The sequence below is a fragment of the Crinia signifera genome, chromosome 11 (assembly GCF_055691185.1).
Source record: "Crinia signifera chromosome 11, ASM5569118v1, whole genome shotgun sequence".
NCBI lineage: Eukaryota > Metazoa > Chordata > Amphibia > Anura > Myobatrachidae > Crinia > Crinia signifera.
The window spans coordinates 65,000,232-65,025,736 of NC_139227.1; the positions used below are offsets into that span (position 1 = coordinate 65,000,232).

General features: G+C 42.5%; 1 protein-coding gene across 2 annotated transcripts in view; it reads right to left on the reverse strand.

The window, feature by feature from the left end:
• Positions 1 to 11,742: 11,742 nt before the first annotated feature.
• The window catches only part of SLC29A2 (solute carrier family 29 member 2), a 62,344-nt gene continuing 48,581 nt past the window's right edge, over positions 11,743 to 25,505 (reverse strand). For both annotated transcript variants that reach the window (XM_083165027.1, XM_083165028.1), the window contains exons 6-13: positions 23,211 to 23,345; positions 17,303 to 17,400; positions 16,968 to 17,055; positions 16,752 to 16,870; positions 14,474 to 14,579; positions 14,263 to 14,348; positions 13,276 to 13,475; positions 11,743 to 13,163 (exon numbers count right to left, since the gene is read on the reverse strand). In XM_083165027.1, coding sequence (XP_083021153.1) covers positions 13,052 to 13,163; positions 13,276 to 13,475; positions 14,263 to 14,348; positions 14,474 to 14,579; positions 16,752 to 16,870; positions 16,968 to 17,055; positions 17,303 to 17,400; positions 23,211 to 23,345 — 944 coding nt within the window. In that variant the 3' untranslated portion in view covers positions 11,743 to 13,051. The remainder of the gene's footprint in view (positions 13,164 to 13,275; positions 13,476 to 14,262; positions 14,349 to 14,473; positions 14,580 to 16,751; positions 16,871 to 16,967; positions 17,056 to 17,302; positions 17,401 to 23,210; positions 23,346 to 25,505) is intronic.

Consider the following 25,505-nt stretch of genomic DNA (forward strand, 5'->3'; position numbering starts at 1 on the left):
TTAGCAACGGATAAATTACTGCTCATGTTTTGCTTATTAGTCATTAACCCCTTCGGCACATATGGGGGTTTGGGGAGCTGTTGCGGCTACGGTTGCATTTTTATTGTGGCTGATTGTATCTGGCACTGCCAGACCTCTGATTCCCCACTGTTCCTGTCCTTCCTTCTGCCACAATTTAAGAATATCTATGATATATAAGATTTCTGGATCGAAGCTACCAACACTGGGAAATTCTAACTTGCTGCCTTGTGTCATCTTTCTCCATTTCTTTTGGTAAACAACTGCTCGTTCACCGTGTTTACAACACATAATAAAAGCCGCCGATCCTTTTGGTCGGCTTGCTTCCTCCCTATCTGACACGTTATCACAGCGTGACCCGTTATTACCCATAATTACAGGAATAAACGTTCACAGCTAGTAGATACCGGTGGGTTATTACTTGTCTGAGAGCCCCCAACCACTCACTTCTCCACACAATGGCACTATTCCGCAATCAAGCGTGAAGCCCAATGTGCGAGGTAATGTTACTCAATCACCAAGCTCTCAACTAGCCGCACACGTCTAGTTGACCTACAAGGTGCGGCCTAATTTTTCCAGGGTACAACAAACTTGTTTTCCTGTACCCCCAAAAACTGGATTTTCTAAAGTTGCTAATCGGATCACTGGGTTCCGATGTATCTTCTTGTACCCTCCTAGTGGATCAAAGTTCCACTGAAGGGGCAGTTCCTATGGGCACGTCGTCACGTGCACCCTGGTCCTACACTGGACTGTCCTACACTGGACTACACTGCGCTTGAGTCGTGCCGTCACACACCCGTTCGCCTCAGTTTTTTTTCACACTGGGCGCTAGTTACACCTAGGTCTTATGCTTATACTTGAAATATTTCTGTACAGAAAATCTTCCCAGGCTGGTAGCTTCTCACTAGATACTTATGCAGGTATAAATCCCTTTTAAATAGCTATAGGAATCTATTAAAATAATGCTTGAGTTGCTTGTTTTTGGGAAAATGAACAAAAAGAAAAAAAAAACTTATTTTCTTTTATTAATCACCGCCCCATCCACAGTATATTACTATACTGTTTAAATAAAGCTAGTGATTCAATACTGTTCACCTTTGCGTTCCTATGTGTGCTGCATGTGCAGTGCCAGTGAACAGCCACGTGTGTACGTGTGTTTTGTTAAACCTGTTCACAGGCCGCCGATGAATCGGCCACCCACGTGTTCTATAGTGTATTTGCAAGGTTGCGCTCGAGTTTCGCTATGCGCAGTAATTGCGCCTAAATGTGGAATAAATCCCTTAACTTCGTCCGAAAGTTACGTATCAAGATGCGAAATAAATCCCGCACTTAATCCGTAAATCACGTACAAAGATGCGAAAATTTCCCGATATGGGCACGTGCGCGCGCACCTTGCGTAATACACAATAAACGCTTTACGTTACTGTAAAAGGTTCAGAACTTGTCGCCACGTGGCGGAGTTCCTGGCCCTGCAGTAACTAACAATAAAAGTTATAGTTTTGCACAGAGGGGATCCTCTATGTACTATAATAAAGCACAGGCTCCACGTGTGCGAACCTTATCGCTCGTGGCACATATACTGTAATGAACAAGCAACTCAAGACACTATACCCCGTTAAACTACTTGTGGCAGGCAGAAGTACAGTTTGCTAAACACTTAATATATGTTTTAAAACACGTGGCTTTCACTTATTGTACTTCGGGTTCAACGCTAGCACTTCCGGAACCCCGCACCGCCGCGGACCCGGCCTATCCAGCAATGGATAATAATACTTCCACCCTTTTGCTGGGATAGGTCGGGCCGCACGCCTGGTACTGAGTTCTGGAATGTGGAACGGACGGACGAGCCCTCAATTGTTAATGACGATAAAATATGACCAAAGAAACAATAAGTGAAAAGCGCAGGTTACGTATTATGTCCGTAACCAGCGTACCCTTTATACCTAGCTACGTGCGAACAAAACGTAGCGCAGCGTAGCGTACCTTTATTGTGTATTGTACACCAAAGAACCAGTACTATATTAAGAGATTCTTTCGCAGTACTTAGACTCTAATCTGCGAATATGCCTTTAAGGACAGTGTCCGTAATATACCTTATCGCTATGTGCGAATAAACAGACACGACCACTTAATAGAAGTAAGGAGATAGGAACTCCGCAAAAAGATGTATTTAAGTCCCTAACGGACAACAGGGGGTTACAGGAATAGAAAATACAGGTATAACAGGTAATACAATAGACTATCAATACAATATATTAATCAGGCTCTACTCAGGGAAGAAAAACAGATACAGGATACAATCAGCCAACAATACAATAAGTATAAGTACAGTGAATGCAACCGTTTACCGTCTCCTCATCAAATATGCGCAGCGCAGTCCGGTCAGAGCTCGCTATCGTTCAGGGTTGAATTATAGCCCGGTCGAAGGTCAGGGAAAGGAAGATGTGCCGAAGTGACCAAGGCCGCCCTGGGTCACCTATCTTATAGGGTCAGAAGGGGGAGGTCAAAGGCCATTCCTATTGGTCGGGGGTCGTATGTCAGGTTCTCTGTGATTGGGGGGTAACATGATGCACCTGGTTTGAATGGGTGCAGGGGAGTGAACTTTTGGAGTTCTTTGTTTGTTGGTTTCATCGTCAGGGGTTGTAAAAGCAGTAGAAACCAGTTACATCTGGATTCCTTTGTTATACCTTTTTCAACAGAAACTGTCCTGGGAATATGGAATATGTCCATAACTATCGGGCCGTGTATATTGCGAAATATTCGCAATGACCGGAATACTGCGCATAAGATACGGAACGGAACGGTACTAAACACTATACAGACAGATGTATGCAATGCTAACTAAGCTATGTGTGGCGTTCTAAACCTTTAACTATATTTTATTTAGTGTCAGTATGTTCTTATGAATTTATGTGTAATAGTATGGCTACGCTTCTGGTCCACTTTGTCACACAGACTCGGGTATGGAAACTTTATTAGCGCAACTCTGCGAACCAAAATGGCGGCCATACTATCCTAAAATGGCGTGTATGCAACTCGACTTTCACAAGATCATCAAGGCTAGTAGCTCATTTGACATGAAAGAGAAGAATTCTGAGATAGTACCTTCGACATCAGACATGCTTACTGAGTACATCAGGCAGATTGTTTGTCTTGCAGCTTGAGTATCCTTTCTAGGCCTCCACATATTTTTTGGCAAAGATGTAATGATTTAGAGTTTCCGTATAAAGATATTGTCTTGCATTGGAATCTCTTAAGTTTATTTTAAACCATGTCATGAGTGATGTCTTTTTATGCTGGGCCATATCAACTGCTTGATTAACATTATGTGGCAGAAAGACAATGGGTTACTTATTAGGTAGATGAACAGACAAGCAAATAATAGTATTTTTTGATCATGCATACTGAAACTGTCAGCACCGGGGTTCCTTGTGTTCCCGGCTGTGACCGTGGTGGACCAGTGGAGGGCGCTGGGTAGCAGGACGAAGGAGGTTTGAGGTAGCTGGAGCTCATGCACGGAGGAGAGAGGATGACCTGCCGGGGACACAGAGGATTGGCTGAGACCTAAAGCAGAGGCGCGGGGTCTAAGCCGACAGTGGTATTCACCAGGGACCCCCGCAAGGGGATATGGACTTCGCTGCAACTGCCGACCAGGTCGCGGCCCTCTGCCCAGGTTCCCCTGTGGCTTTGGCAGGGTTAGAAACACAAGAGTCTTTTGAGGGGTACTTAAACCATCGATGGTGATCGATGGCACTGAATGCTATACAGCAACACTGAGGATTGTGAATAACAGGAAGTACACAGTATTGGGGAACTGAGTACCGTGAGATGCGGCCTGGAAGCCGGGGATGACACGAGGGTAACACAGAAAGACGCTGGAGACCACTGGGGATCGCTGAGGCGGCTAGGGAGACGATACTGGAGATCACTGGGGATCGCTGGAGCGGCTAAGGAGCCGATACTGGAGATCACTGGGGATCGCTGGAGCGGCTAAGGAGCCGACACTGGAGATCACGGGGGATCGCTGGAGCGGCCTGAGAGCCGAGGGGAGACGGGCTCGGGAACCCACTGATATCCGGACGCTGAGGAGATAACCTGGGCTGCACAGAGAAGGCTGGATCACACGGTAGATGGAAATCATGGGAGCTTCTGGCAGGAGTGGAATAACCAGGGATGCTGAGAATGTCTTTGCAGACGGCCTGAGAGCCGGGGATGATAGTTGGCAGCCTGGGAGCTGCGAGGCGGCCTGGGAGCCGGGGTTGTAGTTGGCAGCCTGGGAGCTGTGGGATGGCCTGGGAGCCGGGGTTGTAGTTGGCAGCCTGGGAGCCGGGGTTGTAGTTGGCAGCCTGGGAGCTGCGGGATGGCCTGGGAGCCGGTGATGACAGTTGGCAGCCTGGGAGCTGCAGGATGGCCTGGAAGCCGGAGATGACGACCTGGGAGTCGTTGGTCTATGATGTCGATAACCAGGAGAGAATGTCGGAGTCTCTGGAGGCACTTTGGAAAACAGTTGACACAGGATGTCGACAACAGGTGTATGTGTGACAATACTTGGATACAGCAACTGATGGACGTCAGGGATGACACGGATGTTGTTAGTCAGGGATAGACGGCAGAAGCTGAGTGTCGACTGTGAGGTAGACAGTGCCTGTCGACAGATCAGGACTGTGATGGTAAAAAGTCACTGATAGGTTTGAAGGTAGTTTGGCCTGGGAGCCAAGGGGTCTAGCCTAGGAGCTAGTGGGGATTTGCTGGCCAGTGCCAGCGGTATCCTCTGCAGGGGATAACTTGCTAACTCAACCGCAGTGATGGAATTAGCAGGAGTCTCTGGAGATGAACGCAACCAGGTAAGTAGCAGCAGGACACTAGGAGAAGGTATCGCTGGAGACTGGTATAGCCAGGAGCCTTGGAATTCTCTGTCTCTGGGGTAACCACACAGGAAGCAGAAAGAACATTTGTTCAAGGCAAGGAGGACTCTGGGAGGCTGGCTTATATTCCTCCAGGTGATTGCTTGATTGTCTGCAGCAGCAGACAGAACCAGGAAGTATGCCTTGAGTTACCTGGATCATGTGACTGGTGCTGAACTCAGGGAGCCTCACTGGAGTTTTAATCACTGAGAATGCAGAGCAGCTGCAGCTAGGAAACAGACAGGCATGGAACATCAGAAAATAATGTGAAACAAGTCAGGTTCATGACAGAAACCAAATAATCTCAATGCAGCCTCGGGTGTACCGACATACCTCAAGTCAACAAAGGATTTGACTTCATTATGTTCAAGAACATTTTTTTAGCATGTTTTCTTCCCTGATTTCAATTTTAGCACAATCATGTGCTTTATACGTATTCTTGGACAAATATTTAACACTTAACTGAAGCACAAACCTCCACATTAATATGACAATTGTACTATAGTGCCAAATAAGGATTATATGGCACAATCCATTTATTGTTCATTTCCATTCGACGGACGGTGCATTTAATACTGTTGTCAAGTCTTCGATATCTTGGGTACCCATGTAGATTTGTCAGTTGAAATTGTTTTGGAAATTCGTACAAATGCCATCGTGCATGCATGGTGAATTTTGGTTGCTATCACCACATGGCCCATGCACCATATGTTTCATTACAATGGCATGCAATCTTGAATTAGCACTAACATCTGGAATCTCTGCAAAAACCATCCTGTCAATTACTTCTGTGGTATGCGTTTCATCCTCATGCTTCATAATTAAAAGTATACGTCATAGTGATGAAAAGATCCGGCTTACCATGCTTTCGTATAATCGCCATTGCATCTGGTAATTTTGCAGCATGTTCCTTGGGCTTCTTTGAAAGCTTGAAGGCAAAAATCAATGGTTTTCCAAGAATTAAGCCTTGTTGGTCAGCCATCGAATTTATATGATAAATCAATCAGTTGCATTGAGCTACACAAAGACTTGATTGGTTTTGCTTTATGTAAATGGTTTGCTTTCATCTTGACGTAAGAGTCTACAATATATTGTGGTTCAGCTTTCCTCCACTAAAAAAAGGGTTAAATCCATCTCTTACTGCACACTGGTGTCCGCAGTACATAATTTGTGTTCACTTGGCTCTATGTATTTCACCTTGAATCACCAAATATGGTCCCGTACTTAGATCACCGTGAGGAAAAAATAATGGGTACACCATTGGTTCTAGATTGCTGTCAAGAATTATGACCAGTTTAGTTTTTGGAGCGTGAGGATTTTGTGGATCAGGTTTATAATGAATAAACAAATCACTATCTAGTGGAGGTTCACCATCAGCATTTTGAAAGATTATGGCAACTTCACGTATACGTGGAGCGTTATAACGACTTATGTCAGATGGTCGGTCTTGACTTATCACCATAAAGACATTTGTATGCACAATACCCTGCTGCTCTGCCTCAGCAATTCCCTACTTTTCAACCTTGTGTAACATTTTGTATGCTACGGCATATGGTTTTATTTGAGCAAATATAAATCCCAACTTGTGCATCAATTCAGCAACACATCTTACATTCTCTGGACAGTTCATTCTGTTGCTTGTTGCTACTTCAGGATCAAGGATATAGAGTTGAGCATACTTTCTTTGGACATGATGAAGAGTTCCATCTCTGTGATATATTTGACCTTGAATATCGAAGCAGTAGGGACCAAATCCTGAAGGTGAGCAACCTGTGCTCCCATTGAAGCGTAAGCGAATGCACTATTGTATGATCTAATGTTTTCCATGAAGTTTTTGGAGTGGCCATGCTGATTGGTCAGTAGTTTTTTAATGTCGTAATTTGTTTGAATATTTGACAACTGAACCTTTCCCTTGTGACAACAAATGGTAAACTTGCTATCGGAAGGCTTTTCGTTCTTGACATTTTTGGATTGACAGAATCCGCAAATTACATCCATATGTCCACATTTATGCTCTACTACTGAGTTTTTATCAATCAACAACTGCGCGGAGATTAAATATTGAGGAGTCACAGCAGACTGAGCACTGCTCATTCGTACAGCTTTTTCTTGTCTGCGACTACTTGCCTGTATTTCAGACTCGTCTGCCCTTGCGGTTTGTTGAGTGTTTTGTTGTAATTGAAGAGGTTTGTTATTGCCTCTGATTTGCTCGAGCATGTGCAGTTTGTTGTGCATTTTTCAGCAATCGTGCAGAAGTACATCTTTATGGTTCACTTGCCCATGCAGTGGCATTCCTGTGTTTTTAAGTAATCAAGCAGAAGCTTGGTCCTGGGTCTTACTTGTCCATACAGTGAAATGTCTGTGTAAATTTTGCAGCAATCGACCAGAAATTAGATTTTTGCTTTCTTCTGCATGTCTTGGTCTCATATAAAAGCTTTACTTGATGTTGATTATGGCTTCAGGTTAGGTATTGTGGTTCAGAATTATTCAATGTTGCAGACTAACTATTGTAGGGCAAACTTATTATAACAAAAGGACCAAAAAATGTAATCTGAAAACCAACAAATTTGCGGCAGCAGCAAGTCTAGACAGATCAATTATTTCCTCACAGCAAAGAAGTAGAGACAACAGCCACAGCAACTTAAAACATGCCTTCCATTTCCTAGACCAGAGCAGAAGCGGCTACAGCAAGCACAGCCAGGGCTGGTTAAAATTGAGGGACATGGCCTTATAATGGGGGTGTGGCCACACCCTCTTAGGGTGCAAAAAAGTGAAAACCCTCTAAAGCAGTAGAGGGGGGAGTGTTATCATCCCCCCACTGCTCAGCAGCACAGGCCATATCTACAGCATGTGCGGTCACTGTGCTGACAGAGTCAGCTTGAGCTCTCATGCTGTAACACACTGATAGTGTGAGATCTAATGCTGCTGCAGGCAGGGAGGGGGTCAGACCTTGGCCCTCCAGCAAGCTCGGCCCAAGGAAGTCTTTATCTATATAACTATAATTAAACGATGTCTGTGTGTATGAACGTTTCATGATAATTTATACGCATTCACTAATCGTCTTCAAACTTTGCACACTATCTTATCATCTTAAGGAGCAAACTAGAGCAGAGTCTGTACAGCCTCTCTCCTCCGCTCAGCACACGCTGCTCCGAACCATGTGCAGCACCCCCATTGGCTATGCCCCTTCTGTGTACCGGGGCCTGGTGGCTCTTTCAGTGGCCCTGGTTGTATTCAAAAAGTCATAAGCTATCCAAAAACATATCAGAATGCATGAAAACAACAGAAATAGCATGGACCCTTATGACAGCACCCTTAAGGGGTGCTCCAATTAAACCCATCTTCGAACTTGGATCTCCCCTTAAAGTATTGTGCAAAGTTTAAAGACTATTAGCTAAAGCATTCCAGAGTTATCGTGTAACATCCATACACACACAAACATAATTCAAATATATATATTTATACACACATATGTATATACATACATACATACATATATACACACATACCTTCACACACAGAATTCCACTGCATTCACCATTCCCATGTTGGAGTGCAATGGCCTGTGACCACATTGCTTAAATAAAAAAATAAAAAAAAATAAAAAAAATAGGGCACTCAGCACTCACCATAGTAAACTTAAGCTGGGTACACACCTACAGATCTGTCCATTCTGTCTGTGTGCATAGATTCACTAACACCTGCCTGCTGCCATTCCTGAGCAAACTGTGCAATGGTGGTTCCCTGATGCTGCTAAATCAACTTCAGAAGGTCCTGGACACCCGTTCTTGGGCACCCTCAAGCCTTCTTTACAATTATTGATCCTCTTTCCTCGAAGTTAATGATCCAATAAATGGTCGATTGAAATACAATCTAACGATTTCAAGAACCACCCTCCTTTTAAAGCTTCTAGTCTGTTATTGTCATGCAAACCAGCCTTATCCTCACCTTTGGGTTAATGAGATAATAACGGACATGATGTTAGCTGGTCCTTTTGTGTCAGGGTTGAAATGCAGTGGAAATATTTTTGGGATTAAGCTAATTGTTCTGGCAAAGTGGGACTTTGCAATTAACTGCAATTCATGTGATCATTCTTAACGACATTCTGGCATACATAAAAACAAAGGTAGCACACTTGTGGCCACTGCATGCTTTGCACTCATGTATTCACATCATGGTTTGTAGTCTACGAATTACCACAGTTGACCAGAAAGAAAAAAATAAATAAATCAATTAGGCAGAAACTAAAAGAAAGAACCGGGCAAAGATCTACTCAATAAAAAGAACACTTTATTGTAAAAAACTAAAATAATAATAATAGAAAATGGTCATCATACAAAAATAAGTTGACAAAATGCATAATTCTTTTTCCAGGTACATTTTATGGCAGTAACAGTAGAAAAAAAGTCTAAATAAATATGGTTCTGCAATGTGATCAGAGGTCCATTCTGTAACAGCTCTGTCTAAAGGGTATGCTATGATAAATACCCAACTCAACTAAATCAAAACAAAAAGCTGTGTACACACGGTGCCATTTTGGCTTATGATTTTGACTAGTTAAAATCATATAGTAAGCTACACAAAATTGCACAGTGTTAACCCTGCATGCGATACTGATGCATGGGACCGCAAGGTCGGTATCGCAAGAAGAGATAAGGTCCCCATTTATTAGTCCTAAGAACAAGTCAGACCTGATTGTCTCGGCAGCTCCCCGGGAGGGGTCACATGCGATAGGCTGCAGGCGGAGGGAGCAGGGGGTGGCGGATGCCAGCAAGGGGACCAGGGACGGCAGTGGGCGGGGGATGCCAGCAACCAGAGCCAGGTGGAGGGAGCCGGTGAGGGGAACAGAGAGCCAGACAGTAGGCACACACACAAAAAAAGCCCATACAAATGAATGGGCAGCCACTGATTGGCTGAGAGAGGTCTCAGACAATCAGTGGCTGCCCATTCATTTGTATGGGGGGGGGGGGGGGGGTGTGTGTGTTTGTGCGCCTACTACCCGCCTTCCCCCTCGCCGGCATCTGCCACCCCCCCCAGCTCTCTTTTCGCAGGCATCCCCGCATGCTGCCGTCCCCCACCAGGCTCCGGCCTGCATGTAGGATTTAGCAAATCTTATGTGCAGCCCATCCGACCTACCAACGCCGATGTGCACTGGAAAGCACATCGGGTCGGAGGGGATGTCTACACGTGTGATTTGAGCCAATTTCACTGCCCAATTCTTCTGAATCGGGTGAAATCGTGCCCAAATCACATAGTATATGGGGGCCTATAGACTGTGCAGGCAAGACAATTTTGACTGTTTAGAATGTATTTGGCTTTAGGACAAGTGGCACATTCAACATTACATAAGCCAGAATCGCACTGTGTGTACACACCTTTAGACAAAGATCGTCCAGGTGACCCCACCAAAAGCAATAATTTACGTTCTATATTTATACCAGAGAGGGTGTCTACTAACACAGCACATGCTCATATGTTTCTTTCAAATATAACTGTAAACCATCATCTCTGGAGTGTTATTTTGGATGCTGATTGCAGTGCATTTTATACATCTGTGTTAGTCTATTAGACATTGGGCCTGATTTACAGCAGTACGCAAACAAGATGGTTTGCATACTACTCCGATATTAGATCAGCACATGTGCAGGATCTGTACTGTGCATGTTCCAGTCTTCTAACCGGTGATCTAGTTCCAAAAGCCACTGCTTGAATGACAGGCGGTGGGTCAGGGATGGTCAATAATTGTAAGTTGCCCTTGTTTTCTGGGAGTATTGATGCCAGGATCTGCATCTTCCAATGCAGATTTCCTGGTGTTGAGTAGCCTCATGCGAATTTAAAGTGGTCTGATGCTGGATGTTAAGATGCAGCAGCTGTTCACATGAGAAAAGACTCCTCCTATAGCATTAGCAAACTTTTACATCACTGCTGGGTCCAAAAATGCAACACGGGCTTGCACTGTGTCCATTTCTGTTGCAGTGGAAATTGTCATTTTTTTTTCGTGTCCATTACCAGACCATTGCATACTATATTGGAAATGACATCACACAGTTAATCAGTTTTACAATGCTGTTCCTGTCAAACAAGATCGGAACTGTGAAAATTAGATTGGAGTGGGAAAGAGCAAAAGAGACAAGGGGTAGGATTCACTAAAGCTTCCTAAAATGAAACGTAGAGGCAGTTGCCCATAGCAACCAATCAGATTATAGCTACCATTTCACTACGCATTCCAGAAATAATAGATTCATTTCTATTTTAGAAGATTTCATAAATCTACCCCAAGAGGTCTAGGAGTCCTATGTGATTGTAAACACAAATATCTGCAGTACATGTCTGTATTTTCTGCCTTATTTGGGTTAAGAGACATTTTAACAGGCCGCTATATAAATACAGCAAGATTGAACAGATCTGGAACCAAACATTTGTATGTATTTGCTATTGAATAGATTTGCACATGAATTTTAGGGCAGTTCATTTGCAATATGCAAAGGTCTTATGCAGAGTATTGCAGCTGGCAATGCACTGCATGCACACTAAACAGTTGTAGCGCTAATAACTAGACCACAGCATTCACCTGCCACTGTAAGCTCACACCGTGGAGCATGGCTTCCTATATTGCAGTCTACAAATATAACATCAGATGATTTGCTCTTCAAATTCAACACATTCAAGTTCATGGGCCAACCCATCAGGAAGATAATTGTTTCACTTTGTTGTCAAAATTCAATAAAAAAAAACCCCTGCCATTTATTCCCTTTAAAATCCTATAATATTTGAATAAAAAACAAAATAGGCCATCTGTGACTTGTTAGGGGGGGGGGGGTGTCAGGACATGGAGTGAGAAAAAAAGTTAAATTGGTCAGTAAGTTTCACATTTTCTCCTTTTAGTGCTACTGGCTCCATGTTTAGGTAGCCAGGCAACATTCAAGTGTATAGTTCAGACTTTTTAAGCAAGTAATAAAACAAATAGAAAAAATAAACTCCTCCTCTATCTCGTGTCACAGCTAAACTCAAATAGATGTTCCATTTGAGAATAGTTCGATCCTATGCGGAATAATTAATGAGGTATGAAGATGGCTGCAGTCACTATACAGCTACATATTCCATCAGAGCGATCATGAAGAAATATTGAATAGTCTAGTTATTAAGATCCTCAGACACCGTAATTCTTTTGCTTCAGTTTGATTACTTTAGACCCAATAAGAATTGCGAATTAGAGTTAGCAATGGACCCACGCATTCAGAGAATTTGTACTTTTTTGGATCTAAAACAATCAAACAGAAGCAAAAAATGCCTGTGTCTGAGGATCTAAATAATCCAAACATCTGCAGCTGCCTACATGTCAATAGTGCACAGAATATTACTACACATTTTGTGAGTCCATGCTGTAGAAGACATGGATACTTTTGAGTCCCATTTTCATTTACATCATGCTTTTTGTAATTTTTCCTATTCATAATATTTACACAAAAAGTTGTATATGTATAGTCCTATACAGATAAAACCCATTTATAACATTTGCAAGACAGAAGAAGGAGTATAGGTTTCCTAGATCCAATACTTATGTATAAAAACATTGCATTGCTTATTATTTCCTTTACATAAATATGATTATCAAAAATAGGAGTCTTCCTACAGAAAACACTGTAGCAGCAATGATAAATAATGCAAATAAAATAAAAACAGAACTGAATAGAGCCTAGCTACAGTAAAAGCAACAAACAATTAAAAAAATAAAAATAATAATAATAAAATAAAAAAATAAGAGGCCATTGCCTTTAGAAGTCTTGGGGGTCGATCCTATTATCGCTGAAGGGTGCAAATTGCCATTTGGGTGCCAATTTAACGCTGAACATGGCACCCGAATTAAGCCTAACTCGCACCCTTCGCAGGGCCAAATTCTCTTAAATATGCGCGCACCCCTATGGAGGTGTGAGCACTATTAAGCGAATTCGGCCCGCCGTAAAGTGCACCCGGTGTTGTGATGATTCGCACTCGTGAATCATCCGCAAGTAATAGGATCGACCCCTTGGAGTGTTTGCTCTAAATCATAGAGCACAACAATGGGAAAGAATATACTAAGCAGAATATTAGGAGTGCGTATTAGATGCTTCCAGCTTCAGGATTTCTTCTTATAAAAGTACTTTGAAGCCGAAGGATAATGCGGCTCCAAGCGAGAGACCCAATGCGAGGAAGAATGTCATGAGGGCCCCTGTTGTTTCACTCTCATGGGGCAATACTTTCCTAGAAAGAGAGAAGGAAGGGAATTAGAATAAATACTACACAAATCGGTCCGCTTATTAAATTAAAAATTAAAAGCACTTTATATAGGCACAGTATTCATTTTACCACTTACTTGGGTGCCAAGCACATCGGTAGGGATACGAAATAGCCGTTACTGATAGAGAATAGGATCATGAAGAGGATGAACCAGGCATCATTGTAGAAGAAGGAGGCGAGGTAGTAGCGATCTTCAATGTTACACAACATGAACAGAGGTACAAACAGAAAGCGGCCAGCGGCCATTAGGGGTAGGTACTTACAGTCAGGACCAGGCTATGGAAAGGAGAGAATGCAGTCACAAATACAGCATGGAAGATATCAGTAAGTATATTGAACATTAAATATTATTTTTCTTCTACTGGAAATAAGGTTTGATAGGCATTGTATTCTAGTTTGTTCCTTCTCAGACCTTAAACGCCGGTGTTTGTAAACCCCTCATAGTGATATAATCAACTGGAAACACTGCACACGACTGACTGTACTGCATATTGCCAACACTCCAAGGCCTAGAACAAGCCTGGCCAACCTGTAGCTCTCCAGCTGTTGTGAAACTACATATCCCAGCATGCCAACAATTTTGCTATTAGAAACTGTTAAAAATTGTGGCATGCTGGGACTTGTAGTTTCACAACAGCTGGAGAGCCACAGCATGGCCAGGCCTGGCCTAACAAAGACTACAGCAAAAGCTTGTGTGATGTAAATCAAAAGATTGCAGGGAAAGTTTGTATGAGAACAGCCATATTAGTCACACAAATTATGTCATAGGTTGGTGGGGTCTGTATTTTGAGTACAAATAGGTGTATCAGGTAAGTGTAGAACAGGCCTGGCCAACCTGTGGCTCTCCAGCTGTTGTGAAACTACTCCTCCTAGAATGCCTTGTCACACAGTTTTAGCACTCCCTAATAGCATAACTGTGGCAGGGCATGCTGGGACTTGTAGTTTCAAGTTTCAGGTTGGCCAGGCCTGGTGTAGAAGATAATTATTGGTAGCACACACCCCTATCCTGTAAAAAAGTATACAAAACAGAAGACCTGAGGAAAAGGAATTGTTAAATACTCACCCATAATGTTTTTGAAGTAATGCTACGCCCAATCCAATCCATAATGTTAAATAACAAGAAACAGCATACAGGATTGAAAAACTTACCTAAAAGAGACAGAATACAGATAAAATACAGCGAACTAGAGATAGAATTGTTTTAAAAAAAGTATAAAAGAAGGCGATATAGAAAGCAGAAAAAGGCACGAAAAGCATAACAAATGCAAACTTACGCCAGCCTTCACTCTCCGTGCTGCTGGTAACTTTTGCAGTGATTGCAGGAAACACAGAAAGCGTTGCCCCAAATGTCAGCACAATTGTCAGAGCCATTACCCAGATCTGGGGAAGAGGATGGGTACATTTAGCTATACAACCATTCAGAAATACCATAATAAAAAGGAGATAATAATGTTACCAAACAAACAAGGAACATATTTTAAAAAAAATGTGAGAATGACAAACTACCGATGAATGAGTGGTGTAAAAATGCTTTGTCTGTGGAGTATGTTGTGACCTTCAGCTGCACTAACAAGGTGCTTAAACTAAACAGGTTTCTTAATGTTCCGGCTTTCAGCTTGGGTAGTTTATTACAGTGAACTATGCACTACAACTTAGCTAGAGGGGGTGATTCAGAGATGGGCACTAAGCAGTAGATCTTTTTTTCTTGTCTCAGCCACCACTGCAAAACCATGCTAATGCTGCAGCCCATGGCCTATCTTCTGAGTTGCCAACTGGCTGCAACTCTAGTCCACCATCCAGAGAACATCATCTGTACAATCTGATTTATGACCAAACCTATGGTGCTCAGAAATTGATCCATTGGTTAAATCTATTTGATTTAACCAATTCATATAAAACAATTGTTTTTGTCTATTTTTCAGTGTCTGGGAGCAAACGCTTGATTGTCATATGCTACCATGCATTACCAGATTTTTGTTCCACCAGAAAGATTTTGAGCGTATTCAAGTTGAGGACATGATGGAAAGAACGGAGTAGGGTTTGAAGAAAAAACATGTTTGAATAATAACCCTTCTTTCTCTGGGGAAGGGGAATTTTAGACCTAAAATAATAATCCAGAGGAAAATAACTGAACCGGAGGGTATTCCAGAAAGGTTAGGGAATATCACTGGGACATGGCGGCGTTAGCGCAACACCAGCAGAGTAAGCTGGATGCACTAACATTTGTGCAGTAATCACCACTGCAGTACAGTGGTTCTTCCCCGATCAGGACAGAAACCCCTTTATCCACAAGATCACCAACCAGTGTGGTAGTCCTATCACCCACATCGTATGGCGTCTTTCCCCCTACAACACAGTCTTTAGCCACCATTTTCTATTGTAATATTATTGTAAACACTCTAATGTATATTTTGATATTTTTTATGACCAATCAGGTAACTGTGTTTAATGTTGTACTTCCTGTCTGATGGTATATAACCCCTGATCAGCCCCACAATGGCACACCTTTGATAAAGTTGTCTGTGGATGACGAAACGCGTCAGGCCAAACTCTACACCCTTGCTGGACTTTTGGATTACAAATATTGGTACATCACTTGGACCAACTCTCCTCTTCCCCTATCCATCCAAATTGCTGTATTTCCACCAACTGGACTCTATATGGGACACCACCACCTGCCAATCATTGGAGCCTTTACATTCGGTGAGGATTGAACCATCTTATCCTTCACGACGGGAACTAAGACATCAGGTTTCTAGTCAGGTTTATGGATACCCGCCATTCCAGTTAATACACATACTAATGTGTGGGAGACTATGATTGTTTAACCAGGAGAGTAACACTGGGAACAAGTGAGACACTATACAAATACTTAATTGTTTCCATAGTCCTTGCATAACCTGAATCATAGGGTGTATACAATTTTTATTCATTGTAATATTGCATGCAATTGCTTTTTAATGCGTTTTAAAATGTATATTTGCTAGATTAAACAATTTACTTATGTGATACTATTGATCATATTTATATTCAGTATTTTATTTTATATAGTGCTCCACCACTTTGTTTTTTACTCTAATGTATACCTTCTGTTTTTTTTTATGCAACACATGTGATATCTTTCTGTATGTTTCACAGATAATATAAGGGATGAAGAGCCTACGCAGCTCCCAAAGTAGTACGATTTAGTGCTCATTATACCCATAATTACAGTAGATGAAAGAAATAAACCGCATCACAGACTCGAATATGAGCACATACATATTGGTAATCGATGAGTCTCCAAGTGAAGGCTTGATGCTGCATATACCCAAGCAGTTTGGCAGGCTGACAAACTGGCATGCAAACCCAGTGCACAGGGTAATGAACAGATGCTCTGTTGTGTTAAAAGCCCAGTACAGCCAGGAGCCTCGGTAGTAATGTATCAAGGTTGCTGGAACCATGGTGACTAGATTCACTCCTTGGGACTGCTCTGTTACTTGGACCTCCACATTCCCATCAGAGATGACATTACCTACAAATTGCTTGGTAGTAGAAAAACAGCAGCCTGACCTTCTTTAATACTGTACAGATAGACACAGTCAGCTTCTCCTCCCCAACACCAGCAGTCTCTGCTTCTCTTAGTAGCAGCACAGCTTTCTTCTGTTCTGTAGCATCACCATTTTCCTCTCCTAATAAGACACATAATTACAGTACTGTATAAATGTGCAACAATGTGTTTATAACCAATGGAACGCTGTTTGTAAACTGCAATGAATATCAGTGTACCTTGGTGTAATAGCTCAGTCTTTGTCTCCAACTCATAATTCTTTGAGCTGTTGGTGTTGGACTTGGAAAGATAAAACTGTGCAAAATCCTGTGTTATGAAAAAAAGGTAAATACAATGAAATTATTAAAACCAAAATACTTACATTTTAAAGAATACAAACTTTGGGGCATTATAAAAGGAAATGGGAAGTGTGTGCCAATACAATTCCCCTAGTGGACAGGAATATCCACACTACAAATTTTACAATGATATTAAAAGCAAGGTATTTTATAGAGAGTCTAGTAATGGGTTATATTATCTGAATGTATTATTTCTGTCAGAAACACAAACTTACCAGACGAGAAAGCAGCAGATAACAAATGATTGAAATGAAAGTCCCAACACAGGGAGTGACAAAATAACCCAGGGCTGTGGTTAGAGGATCTGCCCCACCTAGAAGGTGTGAAACAATGCATTAATAATATCAAATCAGTCCAGTAATAAAATTCAGATACGTTTTATAGAAAATGTTTGCACAACACTAAAGATGTGGTTGGTACTTAATGCTCTCCACTTTCTCTCCAAGGCTTAGAACATCTGAGCCTAAGGCCAGGGGGGCGGCTGCCAGCGAATCTCCCTGAAGGGAGAATTGTGGCGAAAGTGCAGCGAATCCTACACAGGATTCGCTGCCGCCCGCGATTCTACCCATTGAATACCTGCCTTAGGGGGAAAGATCAAATATTTTAAAAAGTGGAGAAGTTGCCCATAGCAACCATTCAGATTCTACAGATCATGTAAAAGAATGTATTTAAATAAAAAATAGATCATTTTAGCTCTTTATTTTGTTGATATACATGTACGACACATCTGGAATTTGTCAGGGTTGGGATCATTTGGTCTACAGCATGATGGTCGACAGTCATTAGGTCAACACTAGTAGGTCGACATGGGAAAAGATCCACATGGTTCTAGGTCTAAAGGTCATTAATTCGACAGTCAAATGGTCGATATGTTTTTTTTTTTACCACGCCCTCGTGGATGGTAGGGCATGAAATACCGCCTGTTGGCACATGGCTCAAAGAACAGTGAAAAACCCCATGTCGACCTAGAACCATGTCTACCTAATGGTGTCAACTTAATGACTGTTGACCATCATGCTGTAGACCAAATGACTGCATCCCTATTTTTCCAAATGCACAACTTTACTGTTATACCTAGTTTTAAGTTGTATTGAAACTTTTGGTTGTGCTTTATATACCAAAGTTTGTAAATTTTCTGTTGTGATGCATGTGTGTACTGTTATTTCTCCTTTTTACCTTTGATCTAATAAAAAGAATTTACAAAAACAAAACAAAACAAAAAAAAGCATGTATTACATAAATGATCTGATAGCCAAAAGTTGATTGTTTGTTATGGGAAACTTCTCCACTTGCCCTCTGTAGACAGTTTGGTACATCTCAAACAGCGCCCAAAGAACCCAGGGTGAGTGGGTCTAATACAAAGTGCAATATGGGGGAATCAAAAATAATACTTCCATATAATAGTGTTCCACCTGCATCCAGTATATTCCTCTGATGGGTAAAGTGCTTCATGTAAACAGAGAAGGGCTTATAATAGTGAAGCCTGTTTTATTAACATGTACAGATAAAATCATGAAACACAATACAATACATAAACAATCTTAAAACATAGAATCCAGACTAGTGGGGGGAATAGGTACAAATTACCAAGAGGTGGATCAGAACTGGGTGTTATCAGTTCAAAAGCGTTCAGTCAGATAATCACCAGTCCGGTCCCGGGTAACAGGACTGGGGATCAGACACTCCCTCTGGTTGTTCCTTGGATCCTCCTCTGTCTGGGATGCTGCCAACAGTACTCCACGTAGTACAGGCGAGTACTGTTGGCAGCATCCCAGACAGAGGAGGATCCAAGGAACAACCAGAGGGAGTGTCTGATCCCCAGCCCTGTTACCCGGGACCGGACTGGTGATTATCTGACTGAACGCTTTTGAACTGATAACACCCAGTTCTGATCCACCTCTTGGTAATTTGTACCTATTCCCCCCCACTAGTCTGGATTCTATGTTTTAAGATTGTTTATGTATTGTATTGTGTTGTGTTTCATGATTTTATCTGTACATGTTAATAAAACAGGCTTCACTATTATAAGCCCTTCTCTGTTTACATGAAGCACTTTACCCATCAGAGGAATATACTGGATGCAGGTGGAACACTATTATATGGAAGTATTATTTTTGATTCCCCCATAATGCACTTTGTATCAGACCCACTCACCCTGGGTTCTTTGGGCGCTGTTTGAGATTGGTATACCCCTTTTTCTCTACTATTGTGATATCTGAAGGATTTTGGGATTGTCCTTCCATACCTATTTCTGTAGCGACCTTTTAGCGCAGAACCTTTAAGTTTAACTTCTGTTTTTGTGTTCACAGTTTGTTACATCTCACACGGTACTTGTTTCCTAGCACGGCCACAATCTTGTCCATCGTGTACCTTAAAGTTAAGGTACACGATGGAAGCGATGGACCCGAGTTCCTTTGAAATCAGGTCCATTTTGCCAGCAAAGGCAAAATCGGGAGCATCGCGTCGGTCGCGTGCATTAACATGGCCCGCGACGCGACCGACACGATTTTGACATAGGCTTCAATGTTAAAATATTTTTAACATTGAAATCGGGAGCATCGCGTCGGTCTTGTGCCATTATAATGGCACAAGATGAGATGGACTTGATTAAGTCCATTTTACATAGCAAACAATGTGAAATGGGCCAATATGACCCATTTCACATTGTATATGGCCCCGTCATCGTTAAAAAGTTAAGCAACCCCATTGTGAGCGTCACCCCACGATTGACGCCAACCGGAAGCGTGGCGAGCGCGTCCTCCGACCTTTTCATACCCCTACTATCCACGTCGGCGTGGAGTTGAGAATATAAAGTGTGGCGAGCGCGAGCCACCGAGCCCGAAGCGTGGCGAGCGCAGTGAGCCCCGCGAGGGGCCGCGTATACCTGTGAAGTTATAAGCGTCCGCTCGCCACGCTTCGGGCTCGCCACACTTTATATTCTCAACTCCACGCTGACGTGGATAGTAGGGGTATGAAAAGGTCGGAGGACGCGCACCGCCGCCCCTCGCGGGCTCGCCACGCTTCGGGTTGGCGTCAATCGTGGGGTGCCGTTGAGGGGGTAAAATTTGGGGTCTGGGGACTACTTTACATTGAATCAAATGTAAAATAGGGTCCCAGGGGCCCTATTCACATTTGATTCAATGTAAAAATCGGGTCGATCGCATCGAATGCGATTTGGTCGAAAGCGATGCGACCAACGCGATTATTCCTACACGATCACCCCGATACAAATCGGTGTGGCCGTGCTAGGAAAAGTACCTCTCACACTAGGAAGCCGATTCAGGATAGCTCGTATCGATCCAAATTCAGCCACAGCCCCGATGGTGAGGGTTTTTCACATTTCTGGGCATGTGCAAACCCCGACAGCAAATGGGCTCAGAGAGTTACACACTAGGGGTAGGGGTTCCAAACTTTTTAATCACGGCACCCTAGAGTACAAGAGTTTTTTTACGGCACCCCTAAGCTAAAAGAAATGTAGGAAAAAATATAAAATTAAGTGAATTGTGTTTATATGTGATCCTTAGGTTCAGTCATATGATAAAAAGTGTTCTGTTTGTACACAAATGTTATGATTGGCAGTCACCAGAACTGGTTTTGTTCATAAATAATTGACCATAAATAATTGGAGTTGGTCTTGGACCACCAACCCGAGGCACCCCAGGGAGCCACGGCACACAGTTTGGGAACCACTGCACTAGGGGTAGGGAATCCTCAACATGACTCATGGCACAGCACACTACACACAAATCACAAACTGCAAAAGGATTTTTATCCTTTTGCAGCTTGTGATTTGTGTGTAGTTTGCTGTGATGTTAAAAGTTACAAGTCTGAATAAACCTACACCATTACGTTTATTGAACGCCTTAAAAACAAACACAGGTTTTGCAGCTTTGTCAGTACCCACACGGTATCCTCTCAGTTTTGACTGCACTGAACCAAATGTGGAAAATGTTCTTTCTACTGAAGCGGACAATGCTGCAGCTGTTAGCAATTGCTCTACTGATACCATGATATTGTCATTACCAGCTACAGTTTATGATCCAATGTGCATTTTCCACCACTGTATTAGTCCACTGCTGATACAACATCGTGGTCAAACAAGAGCTCATTAAAACGGTTGTTTTGCTTTCAACTTGACTAGTTTTGGTAGAAGGGTATTTGAATATTAAACAACTAGCACAGTAATATGGGTACGGTAAGTGTGATTTAAAGCAATGATTAAAAATTATGTGATTTAAATCAGCACAACCAAGTTAAAACAGATGGAGTTTCAGAACGGTCCCCAGAAAAAATCTAGGACTGTGAAGCACTGGCAACTTGGTCAGTGTCTGGCCAAATAAAGTGCCCAGGTACAGAAGTGCCCTGGTGGCCTTGCAGGGATTGCAGGTGACCTAAACACCTGCTGTCAGCACCACTAGTCTCCCTTGCCTGGGGTGAAATCCGCTATCAAGCATCTCCCTGCGTGTAATGAGCAGTTGGAGGTTTGATGATTTGCTTGGATTAACCCCACCTAAATATCCAGTAGGACGCCTGCCACTGCCCACTCTAACAGTAACAAAAAAAAAGTTAAGGCTGCTAGATAGTAGGCCCTATTTAACAGTGCGGCTCCCATGGGCACAAAACTAAAAATGGCCTGCCTGTGGCTGGAGTATAGGGGAAAGGAGCATAGGCTGCTGCTGGAAGAAAAAAAGTTCAGTTTGGTGCCCTTTTCCTCCTGCCATACCCTATTGTAATCCCTATGTCTAATTTCTACTTCCCATTTACGCACACGCATTGAAGAAAGCATTCTGACAGATTACACTGACATCTGACTAGACTGTCCAAATGCTTGACAGTCAGGATCTCGACTGACAGGGTGTATTCTTCCTTGTGGAGGTCCAAGACCCCCATAGTGGGAGAATAGAACCAGTGACAAGCGCAGCAAGCCACCAAGCCTGCAAGGGGTTCATTGCGCTCGCTCGCTTGGAGTACCGGTGTCAGTATACTGACCGCCTGGACTCCATACCACACCCCTGTTAACAGATGAGGGGACAACGGTCCCTTATGTGCGGGTGCCCTCGACCATCCAAAATTAATATAGCTCTATAGGGCATCAGCACAACAGCTACTCATAGTGATTGTTCTTTTAAACGCTACTTAGGGTAATTTATGCATGACTCATACTCACAGATCACTCTGTAGTCATTATACATCTAACATCCTGAAAACGTATCCTGTAAACCTGCCCTATTTTACTCAGAGCTAGGACAGAGATTGAAAACTACCCCTTTTTTTTGCACAGAACCCCCTCCCCCACAAATCTATACTACGGGGTAACTCGAGCAACCGTGAGGATGAGGGCAGACTAGATTAGTTCTGTTCTGCTATTAAATTCTATAATGCCAGTGAGATCAGTGGTTTTATATATAAGTTAAAAGTACAAAAAAATTAACAAGTCTAAAGATTACTGTCCCCACTTCTAAGTCCATCATTTAATAACATTTGTAGTGAAGCTCATACTTGTCCAACAAATGTCTTGAGTTTATATTTCTGACCTCCAGAAATACCTTTTATGAGCTTCCAAGAATCTAAGTAGCAGGTTTTTTCTGGTTGTCTCTTTATACAATGTAGTTTTGTAGGGAGAACAGCAACTTGTGGTAATATCACAGCTGCAGGTGCAACGACTGTGGCAGGAAACTAAATTCACCTTGTCCATTGCCAACATGCATCCAGTAGAAGCAATAAGCACCACGGATGTCATTTACAAAGCATGACATGGAAAATACTAATGATTAAATGCAGCTGTGAATAAGGTGAACTAGACCTCCACTAGGGTACATAGAGGTCTGCAGAATATGATTGGCACATGAGGAAGCGCAGATGTTGGCACAGACAGAAGGGAGGGGTTGGGTGAATTGGGGGTGCTCCTGGCACAATGCAGAGTAGACCTACTGCTACTCATTTTGTAACATGATTTTAGTTTGAGGTTTCTGTCCTATCCACACATACTGTACTTAATATGGGACCTGTTCAGTGGAGAAATAATAGAGGTGTCTAAATGCTGGAAGATATTATTTGCCACATGTGTAGCGCAGGCACCATTCAGCATTATCAATAAGAGCACATGGAATGTATAAAACTTACTGGACATGGCGAGCAGCATAGCCAGAGCAGCGAAGGTACCGGCCATCCCCTGACCACTAAGGAACAGACTGCTGTAATACTGGGGGAAAAGGGTCAGCAGGCCGAACAAGCTGCCCTGTAGGATAGCACAAAAAGCTGCAATAGGGACAGATAGAGGAGACAAAATAAATACAAGTTAGAAAATAGAACGACAAGAACATGTCCAGTATGATATAATATATATATATATATCAGAGGTGCCTGTACAATACACTTTTTTTTTTTACTTGGTACTGTTCACAACGTAGACATGTAGTAGGGTCAGTGAATTATTAGACAATTTATAACACAATGGATAAAACACCCTCCTTTGTTTCCACATATGTATTGGCAACACTGGGTGACTATTAACTCTTTGAGTGCAAAGTGCATTTGTCAAAATAGGTGTGGAAATTGGCAAGCAAACATTTTTATTCATCATGATGTAATGTTTACCTTATATAGCAAAAATAATCTATTTTTACACACTTTTTATTTGAATTTATATAACAATTGTGAGCGACACTGGAATTATTTGCCGATATTTTGCATATCTCTCAGTGTTAATATCGATCAATCTGGTCCTGTGAGAGCGGTGCGGTGTCTCGGTCTGAAGTCCTTGTGGCTGCGGCTGAGCGGCGGTGTTTCCCCCACAGAAGTATCCAGGCTGTGACGGTGATGCGATCTGGCTGGCAAGCCTTCTATTATTAACCCCTGTGTACGTGAGCTTTGCTGAATTAGTAAAATGTTGTTACATTGTGCTCATTTGTGCGTCTTTTCTATTTTTTTGCATATATATATATATATATATATATATATATATATATATATATATATATATATATATATATATATGTTGTAACACTGTAGGGGAATTTGGATGCCTTTTCCTGGGGTAGAAGGCAGCCAACAGCAGCTGAGTAATCACACCAGTCCAGTCTTTGTGGTACAACTGGCCGCAACCAGTTTTATTTCAGCAGAAAACAAAATAAACATAAAAAAAAAAAAAATACGTTGCCTGTCCGGCACTAACTATACACAGGATGCTCCTAACTGTCACTAAAGAAAAATACAAAGTTTCCCAGTCAACACTGGGGACTGACTTGTAAAAGGCAGGTTTGCTTCTCACACAGAGACTCTGCAATCTCCCAGGCAGTCCTCTCACACTGCTCACTCTGGCAGCCTTTTTACAGCTTGCTTGCTGATTAGCCCTCTGTGAGGCAAAACACCTGTTTCTAAAAGGTCAAGACAAGAACAAGAACCTGGGACAAATATACCTGCCCTCAAACACTACTCCAGTGTTCTTGTCACATATCCCCCTCCCCTGTTTCGACCTAGGGGCCGGAACACTTGTAGCCCCCAAACAGAAGGTGCGGGACAATGCATCTGCATTGGCCAACTGTGAACCTGGTCTATGTTCGACCTTAAACTTGAAATCCTGTAATGCTAGAAACCATCTGGTTACCCGAGCATTCTGACCTCTGTTTACATGCATCCATTTTAAAGGGGCGTGATCTGTCACTAGCCTGAACTGTCTTCCCAAGAGGTAATACCTCAAGGTATCTAATGCCCATTTAATGGCCAAAGCCTCCTTTTCCACAATGGCATACCTTTTTTCATGCTCATTGAGTTTCCTACTCAAATAGATGATAGGGTGTTCATCCCCATCTCTGGTTTGGGACAACACAGCCCCTATCCCTACCTCTGAGGCATCTGTCTGTACAACAAATTCTTTTGAAAAATCTGGCGTTATCAGTACAGGTTGTGAACACAAAGCCACTTTTAACGCTTGGAACGCTTTTTCTGCATCAGGGTTCCATTTCACCGTATTTGACTGCTTCCCCTTGGTAAGGTCTGACAACGGCCCTGCTGTGGCTGCAAAATTAGGAATAAATCGTCTGTAATACCCAGTTATTCCCAAAAAAGCCCTTACTTGTTTTTTATTCACTGGCCGAGGCCAGTTTTGAATAGCATCGATTTTATTTAATTGGGTCTTAATCAGACCTCTACCAATGGTGAAGCCCAAGTACTTAACCTCCTCCATTGCAAGGCAGCACTTCTTTGGGTTAGCAGTAAACCCTGCTTCTCTGATTGAGTCCCGTACTGCTTGTACTTTAACCAAATGAGACCCCCAGTCCGTACTGTGAATTACCACATCATCCAAATATGCAGCTGCATATTTTCTATGGGGCCTCAAAATTTTATCCATCGTCCGTTGAAAGGTTGCTGGAGCCCCATGCAACCCAAAAGGTAACATCTTATACTGAAACAGCCCCT